This window comes from Solenopsis invicta, chromosome 14, assembly GCF_016802725.1.
Source record: "Solenopsis invicta isolate M01_SB chromosome 14, UNIL_Sinv_3.0, whole genome shotgun sequence".
Classification (NCBI taxonomy): Eukaryota; Metazoa; Arthropoda; class Insecta; order Hymenoptera; family Formicidae; genus Solenopsis; species Solenopsis invicta.
In genome coordinates, this window is record NC_052677.1 from 1,240,972 (window position 1) to 1,262,425 (window position 21,454).

Consider the following 21,454-nt stretch of genomic DNA (forward strand, 5'->3'; position numbering starts at 1 on the left):
GCCGAATAGTGAGATTGAAAAGAAAAAGGTAGCTGCTATATGCACACATGAGAGAGACTAATATGCCAAACTCGCCACATAAAATATTATACGCATCGATTGAAAATAATGGCGGAGATTGTAATCGTTGTGTTATTTGACGGAGAAAATAAAGAAGAAGAACAGATATTAAGAGTTACAAAAAGAAGGTTAACGACTCAATCTGATCCGTTTGCATCATCAGAAGCTCAATTTCGTTCGTTATATAGGTGAAGTTGTATATTAATAGAAGAGGTTATGTCATAATTGTACTCCGTTAAATAATGAATAAATTGCTGATTATCCAGAGAATGGATTTCTGTTCGAGCCTCAGTACTACGTTTTATTATTTCTAACTCTCACTGTCTAACTCTCACAGTACCACGTGAAAAAATAGTACAGTCTCAGACAAAATTATATTTCCCATATTAGTAATCTAGTGATGTCGTATTTTCACTTCATAGTTACATAATCGGGTGAATATTTTGACGTGACATGAAAATGTTAGAAGTGAATCATCTCACCGAAGTTAGACAATGCCCTCTTGTTTACTGTTGGACGCAGACCGAATTGTTTCTGCATGCTAAGTTCGGTCTTTCAACCTGACAGGTTATTGCGCGAACAATTCGTATAATTCAAGTGGAATAAATGTGACTGGTTTTCGTCAATTTGCGAGCTCCTTTAGTGAGTAATTCAATGATGGGGGAGCGGTGGACACAACGTTAAAAAAATATTTCTAACAAAAGACTAAAAAGTCAACGCGAGGAGGTAACCACTGTTAAATTCCGGTGTACAACCCGCTAGAAGTCCGTTGAATTCTTTGAAGTCCGCTGAATTCCTCGAAATCCGATAAAGTCCGGTGAAGTCTGGCGTAGTCCGATAAAGTCCCGTATAATTTTATGAATTCCATGTATTATACCATGAAATTTTGGCTTTTATAACGAATTTTTGGTTAAAATCAGTTAATCAGTTAATAAAGAGGGATTTTTGATAACCTTTTTTTAGGGAAATTTCTTAGTAATAGCAATAAATTCCATTGAATTCCTATAAAATCCATTAAAGTCCGTAGTCTAGTGTATATTTATTTTCTGAGTAATTACCCCCTCGAGTCAACGTTAATGTTCTATACAGTGGCCGGAAATTAATCTTCCCATGAAAATTGTTTGTGGATCCTAACCGGCGAATTGTCCAGTAGGGAAGCATCTCGTAAAAGCAAAGCAGTATGTAACTGTCAAAAAAGGAGAAATTGTATCTAAAGATGACTCGAAGCTAATTCGCAACGTCCGTTTTTAAATTAATAAAATTGTTAATTCTACGCGGGAGGGTTCCGATAGCGCACATCCCGATAGCCCACCAACCAATCATCTTGACTTATCTAACCCAACCTACGGAAAATCACGGCATCTGTCATTGTGAGTGGTTTGTGTGCTATCAGGACCCGCCAATTCTACGCACCAACAACCGCGGTTACTCTTATTAGCCCATTAATAGAGTTGATTACCTGACAATTTGACAGTACTACACTTTGGTGTCTTTTATTGTCATTGCTTAAACATCAACTAGAACATCAGCCCTTTTAAAAGCTACTTGGTGTACAAAATCCGACCATGTTACCACCTCGTGATGTACAGTCGGGAGCACTGAGGTTGCGACACTTTTTTTCGATAAATTTCAGAACGCGCGATGAAATTCAGGATGTACATCTCTCATACGCTTATGCGCATAAATGATTACGATGCTGTCAAATTTGCATATACAATATGTAACAAATTTAAACAAACGTCATATGCCGCGTGGGAAATCTATAATAAATAAATAAAAAATACATGAAATATAAATACAATGCATGAAATATGACGTTTGTTTAAATTTGTTACATATTGTATATGCTTCCGACCTACATCAGGCAACGCTCAAGCCAGCGGTATAATAAAAAAATATGGCTATCATTAGACAGTTTTTCAAAAAATATCAAACACCTGTTTTTTAATTTTTTTATCTAAAGTGTATTTCTTGAGAAATTAACTTTCAAGCCTCATAACTCAAAAAGTACTTAAGGAAAAATAACTTTATTATAGTGTTTCAAAAAGGTCTTGACACTAGCTATTAGATTGTGGAATTAAAAATAGGGTGTCGTATTTAAAAAAAATTCACGTGACTTTGATCTGACGTTGGCAACGCCATCTAAGGTCAAATTAAATTAAATGCCTCGAGCTAAACTTTATTGTGAGCACAGTGGTTAAAGAAATTATCTATGTTAAAGAACGGAGGGACATGCATAACTTTTGTATAGTAAAGTAAATATTTCTATACGATAAAAGTTGCGCTCTTGTTCTCTAACGAATACAATAATATCTGATACAATATATCAAAATTATTTTACAAATTATACAAGTAATTATGTCAGTTTAAAGTTTTGTGGGCGAATAGTACTATTTCAGTTTCGCCTTTGCAGTGTGGCTACCTTCCGACTGCCGCTTTGGCGATTGACATGTAACATGTTGACATCTGATTATAATATTCGGTGTACGTAAAATGTAAGTAATAAAAATACAAAAATTTACAGATTTATAAATTATTACACCAAATATTATATTCAGATGTTAACATGTTATACATCAAGCGCCAAAGCGGGAGTCGAAAATTAACCACACTCCAGGAACAAAACGGAAATGGTATTAGTCACTCGCAATACTTTAAACCGATATAACTTGTACGAAGGGGGATTAAAAAAAAAAGACCGGATTGACTGTATGGTGCGCGGAATTTCGGTAGTACCCCGTTTTCCAACTAGGCGCGTATATAGCTGACATTACGCGGTTCGCAGAGTGTCCGAGATCAATGTACAAAGATTACATTGCGGCTCGACAGTAGGCGACGGTGAGTAACCCGCGGCGAAGGGAAGGATAGTTTGGCACCACCGCTCCCTCATGTCCCTGCACCACGCCAATGCGCGTGTTAACGCTATACACTCACGATCACGATTATTTAGTATTTTGTTCTTTGTAATATTTATAGTATTTTTTATAGTAAAAAACCAAAAGTTACATAATGTAACTTCGCTAATGTAGCATCACACCTCTCCCTCTAAAGTACAAGAACACAGTAAATATTATCCCTTTAAAACAACAGTTCGAATTAGTCATATTTGAGTCCCACTATTATGTGTAATTTCAAAAATAAATATAAACTGTTACTTCTTTGGATAAAGTTCCGAAAAGTGAACCCTCCGATTTGGTTGCAAATTGGTATACTACTGTATTTTGGTGAGCTGATTATAAATATGATAATAAAAATCACCGACAAAGTAATCTTCAAGGTAAAAAATTAAAGTAAAGCTAGATTTCTTTATTTTTTTACATATACCTCGAAAAATATTGATTTCCTAGAAAAAATATCACATTCTAAACATTAATTTTAATTTAATTTTAAGGAAATTTTAATTCAACTAATATTTGAAGTATATAATAAATAAGTAATTAAAATAATAAGTTATTTATAAAGGATAACATATAAAGGCAACGTATCTATATTATTATTACTTATTTACTATTTCAAATATTACTTGAATTAAAATTCCCTTAAAATTAAATTCAAATTAGTGTTTAGAATGTGATATCAAATTCAATTTTCTATTTCAAAAATTTGGATACTATATCAATATTATCTAAATAAATAAACATAAATAAAAACATTTATTATAAAAAAGAAAAAAATTATCGCCCACCTCCGGGAGCGAATCTTATGATTTTGAAGCAAGCACTTAACTCACGGAGCCAACTGTACAGTGCGTTGCATTGATTCCTGGGGTACCGATTTTAAAGACCACGTTTCTTTCTTACAAGGAAACACAGGAAAGTGTCCGCCTCAGATTAAAACGAGTTTTTAATATGTTGTAGTACAGATAAAAATAAGGGACATGTATTTTTTTATACGTGCCCATACGCACTTTAAGGGGGTGAAACACCCCTTTGAAGAAAATCGGTTTTTTTCTTTCGAAGCGTATGCCGTCGAAACTATAAGAGATAGAAAAAAATGTTTTAAATGAAAGTTGAATGGCTCGAAGAGTAATTCATAACATTGGAAAAAAAAATTTTTTTCTTTTTTTTTTAATACTTTCCCCCACCACTTACCTATTTTTTTCAAAATTTTTATTTTTTTTATAAGCAAAATAAAGCTTATTTTATTACAAATTCAACGGTATATGATAAAGTTACGATACATTCCCGTTTTACAAAAATAATTAAAAACCTCTCTATACGCACGGTACGCGCACCCGTCCGCGCGTTCGTGCGCTACGGAAGTGACTCCCTCCGATTTCGACGTGCCTTTAATATGTTGTACAGATTAAAATAAGGGACATGTATTTTTTACACGTGTCCTAATACACTTTTAAGGGTGAAACACCCCTTTGGAGAAAATCGGGTTTTTTCTTTCGAAGCGTGTATCGTCGAAACTATAAGAGATAAAGAAAAATGTTCTCAATGAAAGTTGAATGCATGTTTTTCTCGCATAAGATGACAAAAACATTTTGAGGACAGTCTGTGTCTAACATGAAAACGCAGACATTGAGAAAAACATTTACTACAAAATAAAACGACATTACACTAAAGAATAACAACAATTACGGTGTTGTAAGACATTAATTTCTTGTTTAGAAAATAATATGTAATTAATATAAGTTAAACATTTATTTACTGGTCTACATGATTTGACTAAAATATTTGTTCTCTTCAACATTTTATAAATAAGGACACTTGGATTACAAAAAATTATTACTCACACATTCTATACCTTCACTATCTAACGCCAGCTCATCAACTAACAACAAGAGAACTAACATAAAACTAATTAAAAAATTAGTTAGAAATTTTATCTTTTATACTGCATTTCCTTATATACGTAACTCTTGAATCTATACATGTCAATACTGCCGAGACGTAAACATTCTATTTCAAGATAGGAAATGACTCTAAGTGCACGCACCAGTAGCGTGGTTACGCATATTTCTACACTAATCGAATTAAATAAACACATTAATTGAATTGTATAAATGCAGTATAAAAGATGAAATTTCAAACTTAAATTCGTAATAAAATAAGCTTTATTTTGCTTATAAAAAAAAAAAATTTTTTTTTTAAAATAGGTAAGTGGTGGGGGAAAATATTAAAAAAAATTAAAAAAAAAAAATTTTTTCCGCTGTTATAAATTACTCTTCGAACCATTCAACTTTCATTTAAAACATTTTTTCTATCTCTTATAGTTTCAACGGCATACGCTTCGAAAGAAAAAAACCGATTTTCTTCAAAGGGGTGTTTCAGCTCTTTAAAGTGCGTATGGGCACGTATAAAAAAATACGTGTCCCTTATTTTTATCGGTACTACAACATATTAAAAACTCGTTTTAATCTGAGGCGGACACTTCCCTGTGTTTCCTTGTTAGTTATTTTTATGTTCATGACCAAATGCTGCTGTCAACGATCACCGCAGCATTCAGTCATGAACATAAAAATAATCAAGAAAGAAACGTGGTCCATAAAATCGGTACCCCGTCATCAATGCAACGCACTGTACTGGTTGGAAGTAGAGCAGGCATGGCTCTGTGGGCGCCCACGAAGCATGCGAGGAGGAGAACATGCTCCCTCTTCGCACTGTTGCTTCTTCCCGTCTTTCCTTCTGACTCCGCAATCCACCTATCCCCTCCATACGACCGCTCTCGGTCCCTACTATGCTACAGTATATGCACGTGATTCGCGCGTGTGGAAGGGGAAGCGGAGAAGCTCGAGCTATAGTTTGTGAGCCATGCCTGAAGTAGAGTTACCGGGAAGGCTCATATGGCGCGCCGCGGTATGATAAATTTTTACAAATTTATTACTCCGAAACAAAGGCCTATTCAATCAAACGCCGTGAGACGTAAACTTTTTTTTCATCTCTAGAATAATTAAAAAAATTGGGGTCGAAATCTCAGAATGAGTTATCGCGTCCTCCCCTTGTAAGTATAATTATTATCGATTGCTAACTTTTGGCAATAAAACTTAAATATATTTACTATAATTTAGATATAAAATTAGGTGTTAATAGTATAAATTAATTAAATTATAAGCCTTTAAAAACAGGTATCTCATAATAAACAACTTCGTATGAGAAGTAATTCCTCAATGCAGAAATTTCAACAAAAAAGAATTATTATATTATCTTTTTATATAAAATTTAAGTTATTGAAGTATACAATTAATAATTAAACACATAAAATAGAATATTAGAAAGTTCACAGATTAAATATTAAATTAATATTCTACGTAGAATATAAAAAAAATAATATTTTAAAATTGAAGCTTATTTTTTAAAAAAACTTACAAAATTTGAGGTAAATAATGTTAGAAAGATGTTGTAACAAAAAAAAAATAAAGTCAATCACTTAATAATTTCACTAAAAAATTGACAATTTTAAATTTCTTGAATTTTTTAAAATCCGAACTTTTATCTTAAAAATCTCCAAAAATTTCTGGATGTATTTTGATAAGTGAAACATCACTGATTTTTTTCAGAATGTTTTGTGAATAAGAAGAATAGGAAAGAAATATAATTGAATAATTGTGTTTTTATTTGTCACTATCGCAAGTATAGCGGGTTAAAACTTGATGAAAATTGTTCTTTCCTAGAGAGCTAAAAATTGATGTATGGTAAATTTATTTTGGGGTGGAGGCAGATTTCATGTACAAATCTGGCTACACCCTTTAAAATCATCTTGTATAAACAATAAAAAAAAATAAAAAATAAAAAAATAGAATGAAAAGTAAATATAAAATCACATGCAATAAAAATTATTCATTTATAAAAATATCACTTTAAAAACAATCTTACTGCATAAATATCATATAGAATATGGCTTAAATAATTTATATAAAATATAAAGGTACATATCATATCTAATACATTTATACATATCTCTTAAAGCAAACATTCATAACTAACCAGTATAATAGACAGTTTTGCGAGAAACGTTGTACGATGCTTTCGATATGCTGAGCAAACATTTAATAATCGTTGTTTCTGGTAAATCTTCATCCAGTAAGGTGACACGCAATAAGATATTGTATAGCCCATCGTCACGCAGTGTAATGGTGGGGTTCTCAGTTTGCATCTCCGGAATATTTCTGCAATATCATCACAATGTGGATATAAATATAACAATGATATAAAATAAAAAAATATTACATTTTAATAATATTCCTATATCAAAACAATAAAGTAAGTAACCATTTCAAACTAAAATCTTTTTAATAATCTTAGTACTAATATAGCTACGTTTTTAAAATAGCTTTAGTACTACTTTTCTTAACAGTTTTTAATTTTATGTGCAGAGCTTGAAATATTATCCGAATTCACGTATCGGACAACATCGTCGATTTTTGGTTATGATCGATATGATTCGCGTGCTATCGCGTGATTTTACGTGGCATCTCGTTAGATTCGTTTTCAACAATGTACTATTAAGACGTTCTTGAATAATTAATCTGCCATGTAATTCTCGATCCACGCAAAACAGTAGCAATGTTTTTTTTGTTTGTCGAATTACGCCTATTTTGCTACTTCAAATACTTAAATATATCTCTTTTGAACCTATTGAATACAGTAGTTTTTGTGGAGAGTTTTAACAGGTTCTAAAAGATTTTATGAAAATCTCTTTTTAACGTCAGAGTGGGAAATTTTCCGATAATTGTTATTTTGAGGCGCAAAATGGAAATTCAAAAGGATTAATTATGGTCTAAAGTAAAAATAAAATTTTGATTCAAGAAGTTGTTATAAACAATTGTAATAATGCATGCACACGGCTGCATACGGAAAAAAAATTTGTTAAATTTAAAGAAATATATATTTTGAATTATTTTGCTTAAGTAAAAGAAGTATTTACTGGATTAAAAAAAAATATTTATAAATTTAACAAAATACTTTTTTAACTACAAAAAATGATAATTCTAATTATGAGATATTTAATCTTAAAAAATATTTTTTTTATTTAAAATACAATAACATAAATGAAAATAATTCGTTTTTTTAAAGAAAAAAAATTAATTTTTTTAAACGTAAAAAAGTTTATTTAAATAAAAATTTTTTTCTTCCAAAGATAAACTAAATTTAACTAAATCATTTCGTAAATTTAAAAGAAGTATTTATTTATAAAAAAATAATTATTTTTTACTAATTACAAATATGTTATTGGACCGATAGTGTAACAACACAATAATAGTAAGAAAGCCTTCATCGGTCGTAGCTAGGTCTTAGTGCTTTTATTTTTATTTATGTGATTTTATATACTTCTCCGAACTCAACCAGAATGTGCGCTGAATTAATTTTCGGTCATAACACAGCATGTCGAGTAAGAATTAGTAATATCACTATTTATATTAAATTAATTAATTTAATATAATACTTGATGCTGATTTGCATCTATTTGTATATACCCATTCCCCTCTGAAAAAACTGTAAGAAATTTATTGCGAAAAATAACACCCCACCCAGGGTTCGAACCTGGCACCTCCGGAATCTCCGGTCCCGGTGTCTTACCACCTCGACCAATTATTTTTTTTGTTTTATCATTAAAAAAAAATTTTTTTATTCAATCACAGAATCTTTTAATAAAATCTTTTAATAAATTTTTTATAAAAATATATATTCTATGTACGTTTGCAACACTCTTGGAATCTTTTCACTCTTATTGTTTATCAGATATTAAGTAGAAATAAATGATGCTCGTGTACGTAGCGAGTATTAAGTGAAACGCATTCTATGTTGTGCATAGCTAAAGGCGACAGCTTGATAAGCGACAATCGACAATCGGCGCGAGACCGTTCTGTTGCTATGCCATTCATCTTTACTAGTATCCATGCCTTAACCAATGTGCTTGGTACTTGGGGACGAGTTCCCTCATAGTAATTCAGCATTTTATAAAAAAGTTTGTGGATGTTGTGGATGTTCTTCTCGAGAAAATCCGTTTTTTAAAATAAGACATTTACGCGATTTATATAAAGGTACAATGGTTTTCATGACAAAGATGGTTTATTCTTCAAGCAGATGTTGATGAATTGTATCTTGTTGAATGTTTATGTATATATACATCTGAAGCCCAGGATGGTCTACTGGATTTACACTGTAATACTTCAACCTAGGCTTACATACGCAGCAGTTGTGTGCCTTAGGGCGCGGAAGAGGAAGGCCGTGGTGGCGCTGGAGCATGCCAGGTGATTTTAAGAGGGACTCTGGATGCAATGCGAACCACGCCGGTAGCAGCCATGGGCATTCTGCTCGGGATTAAACCGCTTCATCAGGTGGTAGTGAGGGCGGCTGCGACCGCTGCACATCGACTAGCCTGTGAATTGAAGTGGAAGGAGGAGATCACACACACTAGGTTCTCCGGTGGCATTCTAACTGACTCAATCTTCAGAATAAGGCAGGATAGGTTGCCAGGGTTGGCCCTCGCCGGCACGTCGCCGGCGGGGGAGAGCCCCACATAACCACCAAGCCTCCCCCGAGGCCTGGGGTATGCGGTAATGCATTTCCTCTCCGTGAACAAAAAAAAAAGGATAGGTTGCCAGCGGTTCGGGCCTTGGATAGGCGCTTTAAAGTGCATATCACGGGGCTCAAAGATTAGAAGGGACCCGAGGCATTGGATTGGGCCTGGGATGGGGACATCTGGTTCACAGACGGCTCCAAAACAAACACGAGCTCCGGTGCGGGTATTGTTTGTCGTCAGGGGAAAATGGCGGAAAGCCTGCTTCTGGATGGGCCACAGTATTTCAGACGGAGATCGTGGCGATTCTACGATGTGCCCAGCTGGCCCTGGAAAGGAGGGAGACAGTTGGGCGCGTGAGAATATGCTCGGATAGTCAGGCTACTTGAGGCTCCGATTTGTACCTCGCGGCTGGTCTGGGACTGCAGATGCACTGGAGGAGCTGGCGAAGGATAAGAAGTTGTTTTGACCTGGGTTCCTGGTCATTCGGGGATCGAGGGCAATGAGGAAGCTGATCGGCTCGCCAGGGCTGCATCAAAAATGGAGGTGTTTGGGCCGGGACCGGCGCTGGGGGTCCCTTTCTGTCTAGGCAAGAGAAAGATCCGACCCTGGTTGCGGGGCGAGCACCTCGAGTTTTGGAGAAATGAGTTAAGGACCAAATGTCGACAGGCCGGAGCTCTGCTAAGAGAAATACCTGGCGAGGGCCTGGCCGGGGACATAAGGTCCTTGAGCAGAAGGGACGCTGGGCTAGCAGTGCAAATACTGACTGGCCATGGGGCTTTCAATTACCACATGCACAAACTGGGCCGATCCGACACGGCTAAGTGTAGGGCTTGTGGGGAGGAAGAAAAGACAAGTCTCCACATTCTTTGTGATTGCCCGGCCTATGCGGGGCTGAGGCTGAAGCTGCTAGGCTCGGCATTTTCCGAGCCAGGGCAGATTAGCGGGCTACCGATAAGGGACCTGAGTATCTTTTGGAGAGAATCAGGGCTCCCGTAGGTGGCAAAAGACTGGAGGGAGACACAATGGACAGTAGTCTGCGTGCCATGGGTGGATCTTCGACTCGAGAACCACCCCCTCAGGGTTATTATTATTATTATTATTATTACTATTATTATTATTATTGTATATATACATATATGTATAGTGCATAAAACATTGTTAATATATACATTTCTATTGAAATTTTTGGCATTGCAATTTTATATTATATGTAAAAATTATACATAACAAAAAAGAGTTATAATAATTGAAAGTCTTGCATAATTAAAAAAAAAAAGATTTATTTTTCCAAACTGAACTGGAATTGGAACCAATAATCGTTCCATAATCCCTTCATTAGTTGAACAAAAATCATAATCGTACCAAAATTCTATAAGTTTATAACATCATTAATAACTTTATTGATCCCATTATAAATCTGGTGTTATAAACTATATAGAATTTTGATATGATTTACGTACAATTTCAGTTCGACTAAAGAAAGGGATATGGAATGGTTATTGATTCTGATTCCATTTCGATCCAGAATCTTGTTTCAAATCAAGTATTTATTTGAAGCTAAGTAATATATTTTGTTGATGAAAAAAAACATTTTTTTTTAAATAAGAAAATATTTACTTGATAAAAAAAATTCATGAATCTACTTATAATACTAAATTTCAAAATAACATTTATTAAATTAAAATAACACATTTGTTTAACTTTAGAAGTTATTTTTTAAGTTTAATTAAAAAAAATGTTCAACAAAGTAAATATTTGTTTGTGTTTAATATTTGTTTTGCTGTTTTAATTATTGAATTCCTTTCTTCAAACAAATATTTTTTACTTTAAAGAAAACTTTTTTTCTTTTAACAAAATGTATGAATCAGTTTCAAATAAATACTTGGTTAGGAGTATTAAAATAAGTCATTCTTTTAAGTCAAATAAATTTTTTTTAATAATAAAAAAATTTTTTTCCGTGCATTATTCTCCCGGTGAACACCAGCCGAAAGCCTCTGTTCGGCTATAAACTACAGAAAGCGTATCTGCGTCTGCCTAAACGCTCTCACAGCAACGATACCGCTGACGGCCGAAGACGATCGTTGGCGCGAATATAATTCGTTCGCGACACAAAAACCCGCGCAACGACGACTAGGAACAAAAAAGATTCCCCACGGAAGTCTGCTTTTACCAGCGGTCTGCCGGAAAAAGTACAATATCTCTGTCGATCGCGCCGAAAATCAGCGTACACGCGCACCGGGCTAGCCCGCACTCGCGAAGCCGCTGCCGTGCCAAAGGGATCGGTTTACTTGCACACCGTTCATTTGCTCATAGCAGCCGATGCCTAGAGATTTTCCACTGGTCAAGCGTGTGAGTGGTCTGTGGGCAAGTGAACAGTATGCAAGTGAAATAAACCCCACACCAAACACTGCGCCCCACTGCGCATAAACACAACCGCGTCTACGAACTAGGTCGATGGAGATTATTATCCTGGTTCTCTAAATCATAGCTCCGTTTAAACATCACGACGGGGTTTTCCCGTGACTTGTACGGTCAAGGCTGTAGGCAACCCACCTGTATGGTAAATAGCACACCATATTTTCGTTTCATTTTGTAGTTTACATTAAAACCCGAATTCACAAATTATTACTGTCCAATTTAAATATATTTTCTTTTTTTCATAAAATTATTTTCTTCTTTTCATAAAATTACTGTAAATAAAACCTGCACCGTTTTTCAATTTTATTTTTAAGTCTGTGTCGAAAACCGGGATTTACTAAAAATTGTGAGTCATATTATTAAATACATTTTTCCTCTTCGTAAGTTGTCCAATGTACATATTACAGAAATAAATATATGTTAGCATTTATTATTCTATTATACTTTTAAATACACGCGTGAGTTTATTTTCTCTTTCCTACCTTGAACCAATTCTTTTAATCCTGCCGCGAGCTATGTTCACATATTAAAAGAATATTGGTTTTTTCACAATTATACAAAGAAATATAATACTATTTAAAAGGTAACCAAACAGATATAATCCCGTCAATACTGTAAAGATGTTTCGGGTGCAGATTCACCTTTCCAAAAAGGTGAATTCTCTGATTTGGTTGAAAATTGGTATGCTACTGCATTTTGGTACGCTGATTACGAATATGATAATAAAAATCACTGACAAGGTCATCTTCAAGATAAAAAATTTTAAAAACTTGAAAAATACCGGTTTTTTAAATATTATTTTGATAATATTATATATTAATTCAACCAAAAAGTATTTCAAATAAAAGTTACAGCTCTTAAAATAATACATCATTAATGTATTATACATTTTTTGAACAGAATCAATAGTTTCCGAAGAAAACGAGATAATATGAAAGATACTCTTCCATCATAGGCCTCGTTTTATACTGTAGTAAATAAGAGTGGAGATAAGAGGATATCGCTTGGTGTAATAAGTAAATGCATGGAGTTTTTATTAAAAAGTAAAACGATTTCGCGTCAGACGAGCGGTATTATTATACTGTAGTGTCACTCGGTATAGGACACTGCGAGTCTGTATTATGTCCTGTTATATCTTCTTCTTGATTGTGTTTTCAGTGACGGTAGAAAAGTTGTAAAGCGAGATCCCCTATCAACGGAGTAGATACGGGAGGAGATGGGTCGTAGGCCCACTCCCTTGCACCCCCCCCCCCCTTTGTGTGTGTGTGTGTGTCTGTGTGCACGTGCGTGCATATGTGAGTATGTGTGTTAGTATATGTGAACATATTTATCCATTTATACCATTTATTTTGCACAATTACGAGCATGCGCTATTTAACCCTTAAACACATTGATCCCGTAAAATACGTAAATACATTTTCGGGTCTGGAAAACTTTATCAACTTTGAAAAGTTATAACTTTGGTTCTAATCAACATTTTTCAACAATCGTTTTTTTCATACAAAAATTCAGAATCTCAGAAATGTGACTGCATAATCGATATTGCCCAAAAATGACTTATTGTTAAGTTATAAAAGAAAAACCATTAGGCAAAAATTAGAAATTGTTCAAAAATTTACTTTTCTTTTAAAAAATCATGTCTTCGCAATAAAAAATGACTTTCAAATACGGCATTTTAAAGCTAAAGAGTCATACTTTCAAAAAAAATTATGGTATTGACATTCCTTTTAAAAAGTAGAATTATATAACAAGGAGAATATGAAGTATTTTTAGGTGTCTAAAAATCCACTTAAAAAAAAAATCATATCTTTGCAACAAAAAACTTTTAATGACTTTACAATACGGTGTTTTAAAGCTAAAGAGTCATACTTTAAAAAAAAATTATGTCACTGCCATTTCTATTAAAAAATATACTTACGTAACAAGGCAAATATGAGGTATTTTTCATAAACTCAAAAAATGTCTAAAATTGAAAATTGATGTGTTTTATAATATCAAAAGGCGCGGTCGTGTCTTGTGCCAATTTAAAAAAAAGAAAAAGAAAAAAAGCGAAAAGATCGAGCGCCTCTTTTACGCGAGTCAGCGAGTTCAAGCATAACGAGATTAACAGATCTCAGTAACGGCTGAACCAATCAAATTCTGAGTAGTTTCAATCAATAGCTTGGGAACGAATTGCATAATAAAAGTGTTTTTATTTTTTCTCTCCGTGCTCTATGAGCGGAGATATCGCGATGCAAATCTCTAAGTTTTCGATTTGTGTGTAAGAAACGTCATTGTTTTCATTATTATTATCGTCGTCGTCGCTCTCAAGAATTCTCCCTTTCACATTTTCGACACAGAGTGGCGCTGGCATACATTAGCTGTATGCGATTGTGGTGTATTTGTGGTGTATGTGGTGTAGTACTTCTTGATCTTGACATTATGGCCGTCGTGACAGGTTTTTTAACCTGATTTTCTAACCTGATTATCCGTCAATCGTCAACAATAATAATCTCGGTTCGCGGGGCAATCCGACACTTTTTTAATTAATTCGTCCGTTTCGTCGTGTAAAATCGCGTCGATTTGATCGATCGAGTCTATTCATCAATAGAAGGTCGCAAGTTATTATATATTTATTTATTTCTTTCTTTTTATATATACGTCAATCAATTTAGTGTTAGTGTTATTAGAAAAAAATATGTTTGTTTCATGTAGTTTATATTAGTTGAAATGAATCTGTGTGTATTGTAATATATATATATATATATATATATATATATATATATATATATATATATATACATATATATATATACGTTGGTCACTAGCGGTTATAGTGTACAAAAATTACCTTTAACACGGATTACCTTTAAATTACCTTGGATTACTTAAGATTACCCAATACTTCAGATTACACAATACTACCTTATATTACCCAAGATAACCTTAGAGTATTAAAAATTACGTTATATTTTCTGAGATTACCCAAGATTTTACCATATTTACTTTGCTCATCTAAAATTACCTTATACGAGTAGCTAAAATATTATTTCTTCAGATCAATTTTAGATTTTCACTGCTTAAAAAAGAAAACACAATTTTACAAAACAAATATTTATTGCATACAAGAACACAAAAATATAAAAATTTTTACAAACAGAATATGTATTATATGTATACATAGTAAGAAGTTTGACTACTTTTAACGTTTGAGATCTTTTAACTAACAAAGCAATATCCTATTAAATATAAATATTAAACCTCTGTGAAGTTAGCACATAATAAATATTAATAGATATTTTATAAAATAAAAAAATATTAAAAGAAAAACACTAATAGTAAGATGGACTCTTTGTTAAACAATATCATAACTTAATGTTAAATTAAAAATTTTGCGACTAATCAAGTTAAGTATAAATAAATAGGTATATTTGGGACTTCCGGTTGGATAGCGTTAGAAGGTAAACGAGTGTCCAACGGGCGAAAATAAAATAGCAGATTAGTGCAATTGCAGAGTGAGGAAAAGGAAAAAGCGGGAGGAGAAGGAAGATAGTGAAGGAGAAAAGCCAAGGAAGTGAAGGGAACAAAAAGACAGAAGGGATTAAAACACACAGAAGGATCCAAAATCTGAACGAAAGTTTAGGTTAGGAAACTGTGAGAAGAGAAGAGAGCGAGGCGAGATAAGCAAGAACGAAGAGGTCACAGAGAGAAGAAACAGATGGCGCCACCGGGAAGACCGGCAGGAGGTAAAGCGAAAGGGGAATGCAACAGCATAGAGAAGTACGTAGCAGGAGGAGAAGAGACAATAATAACTGCACTGAAAAAGATAGGAAAAGAGATTGAGCAAAATATTAGCAAAAAGATGGAAAGGATGATGGAACAACTCGATCAGATAAGGAAAGAATAGGAAGAAGAAAAGCAGACAAGAGAAGAGGAAAGAAGGAAAGAAAAAGAAGAATGGAAGGAAGAGAAGAAGAATCTGGAGAGGAGAATAGAGAACTTAGAATGGGAAAAAGAAAAAAAAGATAGAGAAAAACGGAAAAACAACATAATAATGAGAGGAGTAAACAAATGGGAGGAAGATAAAATTGAACAAGAGACAAAGGAGTTCATAAAAGAGAACCTGAAAATAGAGGTGGACATAATTAAAGCATACAAAGTGCAGTCCAGAGGAGACAAATGTACGGTAGTGGCAGAAGTAGGAACCTGGGAGCAAAAGAGAGAGATAATGGTCAAAAAGAAAGAACTAAGAGCAGGAGTCTTTATAGACGACGATCTAACGAGGATGGAAAGGGAAATGCAGAACAAACTGAGGGAGAAAGCGAAGGAAGAAAGAGAAAAAGGAAACAAGGTCAAGGTAGGATACGGAAAGATTATGATAGAAGACAAATGGTATCGATGGAACACAAGAGAGAAGAAACTAAAGGAAGAGAAAAGAAGAGGAGGAGAAGAATGAGATATAAGCGGCGGGGATGGAAAAGGGAAGGGAGGGGGGTTAAAAATCTGCTTTTGGAATGTGGCGGGACTAGCTAACAAATGTGAAGAGGCGTGGGAATATTTAGAAGAATTTGATATACTAGGTCTTACAGAAACGTGGATAGATGAGGAAGGATGGAAGAAGATAGAAAACAAGGTCTCAAAGGAATACATCTGGAAATGCATACCGGCAAAAAAGGAACATACGAAAGGAAGGGCAAAAGGCGGGATCGTGAAGGCAGTAAGAAAAAGTCTAGAACAAGTGGAAATCAAAGAGATAAACGGAGAAATGGCAGAGGCTAAACTGAAATACAACGGAAACAGTTGGAGGATCGTTACGCTTTATAGCCAAAAGATAGAAGAAACGGTAGAAATCCTAACGGAGCAGATACCAGAAGAAGAAGAAAACTACTTACTGATAGGAGGAGATTTCAACGCAAGAACAGGCAATAAAGGAGGCCCAATAGAAGAAGAAGGAGAAGAGAGAAGTGAAATCAGACGGTCCATAGACAAAGTAAGTAATAGAGAAGGAAGGATATTATTAAACAAAATAGAAGAAAGAGGCTGGGCAATCTTGAATGGAAGCTTCGACGAGGAAGGAGGATGGACATACATAGGAGGGTCAGGTATGTCGGTCATAGATTATATAATAGGAAATGATAGAGCGGCAGGAGAAGTAAAATCGATGAAAGAAGGAGACAGAACAGAATCAGATCAAATTCCATTAGAAGCGGAGGTAATAGGAGCACAAACAAAAAAGAAAAAAGGCGGAAACAAGACAAAAGAAATAGAGAAAAGTGTTTGGTCAGAAGAAGGAATAGAAAACTACAGAGAAAATTGCAAAGACTGGGCCAGCACACGGAACGAGACGGAAGACATATGGAGGGAAATAAGAGATAAGGTAAAGCAATCCATAACGAAACAGAGAAAGAAGATTAAGCTCTGGAAAATAGGAGAAAGAAAGTGGTACAATAGAGAATGGAAAGAAAAGAAAAGAGAATTAAGAAAAATGCTGAGAAACCTAAAGAAGGGAAGAATCGACAGAGAAGATTATATAGCAAGGAGGAAGGAATACAAAGAATGGTGCAAAGAGCAGAAGAAGAGAACAAGCAGAAGAAGAGGAAATACAAAAGATAAAAAGTGAAAAAGAGGCGTGGAAATACATTAATAAATACGGAAAGCAGAGAAAGGAGAGGATAAGCGACGATATAAGGATGGACGAATGGAGAGAGTACTTCATTGGATTACTCGGGGGAATACAGAGTAAAATAGAACTAGAAAAAGGTGAACAAGAAAAGGAAACAGACATAACGAGGGAAGAACCAGAAGACATAACGAAAGAAGAACTAAAAGAAATATTGAGAAAGTTAAAAAAAGCAAAAGCGCCAGGAGAAGATGGAATAGAAAACGAGGCGTGGATACATATGTCACATGAAATAGGAGAAGAATTCTGGAAATTGATAAATAAAATATGGAAAGGAAAAGGACTATCAGAAGATTGGAACAAAGGCGTAATTAGCCCGATACACAAAAGAGGAGACAGAAACGAAATAAAAAATTACAGAGGGATAACGCTAATGGATTCAGCGTACAAAATATATGCAAGTATTCTGAACAAGAAACTAGAAAAGGAAATAGAAAACAAGCTAAGAGAGACACAGTTTGGCTTCAGGAAGGGAAGAGGAACCATGGACGCAGTCTATACTGTGAACTACATAGTGAACAGAGAACTAAGCAAGAAAGGAGGAAAAATATTCACATTTTTTGCGGATTTAAAAGCAGCCTTCGACAAGGTGAACAGAAAACTGCTGATAGAGATGATGGAGAAGATGAAAATAGAAACAAACTTGAGACAGAGGATCACAGAAATATATAAAGAGACAAGTAACGTAATAAAAATAGGAGAGGAAAAATCGCAAGAATTTTGGACAGAAATAGGACTCAGACAAGGATGCCCACTAAGCCCAGCCTTATTTAACATATACATAAAAGATCTAGAAGAAGAAATGGAAAAAGGGCAGGTTGGAGGAGTCGTAGTGGGCAAAGAAAAAATCCGGACAATAACATACGCAGACGACATCGTTTTATTGGCAGAGAGAGAAGCGGAACTGAAAGAGATGATGAAGAGATTCAGAAAATACTTAGAGAAGAAGGAGCTGAGCCTAAGCGCAGACAAATCGAAAGTATTGGTTTTCGAAAACGGAAAAGGAAGAAGAAAGAAGAGAGAATAGAAATGGAAAGAAGAAAACATAGAGGAAGTCAAGGAGATAAGATATCTTGGCTACACGCTACAAAAAAACGGAGGCGCGGAGAAACATACAAGGGAAAGACTGCGAAGAGCAACAATAGCAATGAAAAGGACATGGAGCATAGGAGAAAGAATATTCAAAGAAGACTTCAGAAGAAGAATAAAAATGTTTGAAGCACTAGTAGGAAGCGTGGCCCTATACGGGGCAGAAGTATGGGGCTGGAGAGACGAAAAAACATTAGACGGAATAAAAAGGAAATATGCAAAATGGATATTAAATCTGAACAGAGGAACACCAAACTATATACTGCTGGAGGAGACAAAAATGGAAGAGATCAGAATACAGACGATCAAAAGAGCACTCAGATATGAAGAAAAAGCGAGACAATCAGGGAAGAAAATAGTGAAGGAATGCATAAGAGATCTGGAAAAGAGACGGCCAGAAGCAGAAGAAGGGAAATGGGAAAGAAAGAGGAAAAAGATGTTAGAGGAGGCAGGAATAAACAAAGAACAATTAAGAAGAGAAAGAGAGACAGGAAACGAGGAAATAACAGAGAACATCCTGAAAGAATTAAAAACTAGAGAGAGCAGAAGAAGACAACAAAAGATAAATGAATCTAGATATAACACTGACTACAAAGCGATTATACCAGAAGAAAGACCGAAATACCTGGAGGGAAGGATGAAGAAGAAAGACAGGTGTCTGATAGTAAGATACAGATGCGGAAATGAGACGAGAGGCAGCCAGTATTGGAGAGAGGAAGCAGAAAGAAGATGTAGAATTTGCAAAAGAGAAGAAGAGAGTCTGTACCATATGATCAAAGAATGTGAAGCAACAAAGAGTGAAATGACGTTAGAAGAAATCATAGGAGAAGAAGGAAAGGGGCTATAAACGATGAAAAGGATAGAAAAAGTGAGAATGGAGACGACCACAAATGAGAAAGAAGAGAGAGAAAACAGCAAGAAGAAAGAAGCAAAAGAAAGTTAAATTACGCCAAAGACATTGTATTGACAACGGCAATGTAGATTCACCTGTAAAGTTATGATCAATTAACCATGGACTAAAGTCTAGCAGATGCATATGTATACAACCTTTAAGTCTAATTTTGAGATAATTATGTTTGTTTCTGTAATTTTATTTTATTTAAATTTTAAATTTTAATTTTGTTCTTAATTTTGTTTTCTGATTTAATCTAACTTGAAAAGAATTTTGATTTTGTTTATGATTAAGATTTTGATTTTAACTGTATTATTAAGTTTAAGTAGGAATTAAGTATAATATGAAGACTGATAACTGTTAGAAAGAAGTGTTAAAACAAGGTTTAAGTATTAAGTTTTAAAACTATATGTAAATGTATACCAAAAGAATGTAACCGGAAGCCATCCTAAGCCGCAAGGCAAACGGATTAAATAAAATAATAAATAATAAATAAAAAGGTATATTTGTGAAACAAATATCTTAAAAGTTTTATGTATAATAAATACTAGTAAAACATAACTGATAATTCATAATTTAAAATTTTAACTAAAAAATTAGAATAACTATTAAAACATTGAATATTTCAGATTTTTTTAACGATCTTTTCTTCTTTTATTTTTCTTTTTAATAATTTTTCTGCCTCTTTTTTCATTTTTTCTTGCTCTTTAATAACTTTGAGTTTAACTTTTTCTTCTTGTATTGCCTGTTTTTTTAATTATAATTCTTGCTTCTTTTTTTCATTTTCAGCTTTTTTATGAGCTGCTAATTCTTTTATAGATTTGATTGTAAGTTCTTTTTGTTTTTTTTCCTCCTTCCTTTTTATGAATGTAGATCCACTCTTCTGTTGTTGCAACTGAAATGTTCTGATTCTTTGACTTCTGTTTTTTCTTTTTTTGTCCTCATTCTAGTGGCCATGATAATGATCTTTTAAACGATGAAGTTACATTGGGTAGAATAGATTTATTTTTTGTTTAAGTATTCTCTAAAAATAAAAATTTATTTATTAAACTAAGTTTAATTTTATTGTTGTTACGATCCGCCGGGTCTGTAAACTGGCGGGTCGTAATGGGGTTTTGATTTTTGGCCGCTGTCACCAGTCGTCATGATTCGGGTGTTATGCCCGTCCTCATGACGACAGTTATTTGTTGATTGAACTGGTTTTTTATATGTATTTAAAAGGGGTTTTGGCTGTTACGTGGAAGAGGGTGCGTGGTACAGAAGGTGAAAAGAAAGGAAAGAGAAAAGAAACTGTCAGAACCTGAATTTACCCTTCAACTTTTTATTTACGATTCTAGTGATGTAATTACAAGTATAATTTTGCCTTAATATTACCGCGCGAATAATCAAAATTAATGGAAGATAGGAGAAAGAAATTTTAAGTAAAGATAAATGGTTTGGAAAGCGAGGATGGGCTATAGTGTCTACGATTTTGTTGAGGTCTCGAGTGGACTTTAAGATTGTCTTGCAGGATATCATTTTTAGTGAGTTTGTATTTTGAAGGCTTGCCACCAGAGTCTATGAATAGAACCTCTTACCGTTGTGCGTAAAAGAAGAGAAAAGAGAGAGAATAAGCGCGTGTGAGTGTGTGCGCGTGTTTTAACGCGATCTAAAAGAATTAAGAAGGAACTTTGTGAGTATAAGAGTTTGATAGAAATGTTTCGTCGAAGATTCGAGAAGTCTCGTCTCTTTCTTTATTTGAAAGGTTTAGCAGTCTTGAAAGGAGTGTAGATTGGAGGAGCGAGTCGACGAAGGCGCTATGCGAGCGGGCTCGGGAGCGCGCACTTGCGTCTCGCTTTTTAGGATGGAGGAGATTTTCCTAGTCT

General features: G+C 34.3%; 2 protein-coding genes across 7 annotated transcripts in view; one reads left to right on the forward strand and one right to left on the reverse strand.

Annotated features, from left to right (window-relative positions):
* LOC105203570 overlaps nt 1-21,454 on the reverse strand; it is a 437,190-nt gene that overhangs the window by 38,489 nt on the left and 377,247 nt on the right. For all 6 annotated transcript variants that reach the window (XR_005576331.1, XR_005576332.1, XR_005576330.1 and 3 more), the window contains one exon: nt 6,993-7,174. Coding sequence is in view for 1 of the 6 variants with exons in the window: in XM_026138284.2 (XP_025994069.1) it covers nt 6,993-7,174 (182 nt within the window). In the remaining 5 variants the exon portion in view is untranslated. The remainder of the gene's footprint in view (nt 1-6,992; nt 7,175-21,454) is intronic.
* LOC120359552 (trichohyalin-like) lies at nt 18,457-19,559 on the forward strand. The gene has a single exon (XM_039457486.1). The coding sequence runs from the start codon at nt 18,756-18,758 to the stop codon at nt 19,542-19,544; it is 789 nt and encodes a 262-aa protein (XP_039313420.1). The 5' UTR covers nt 18,457-18,755; the 3' UTR covers nt 19,545-19,559.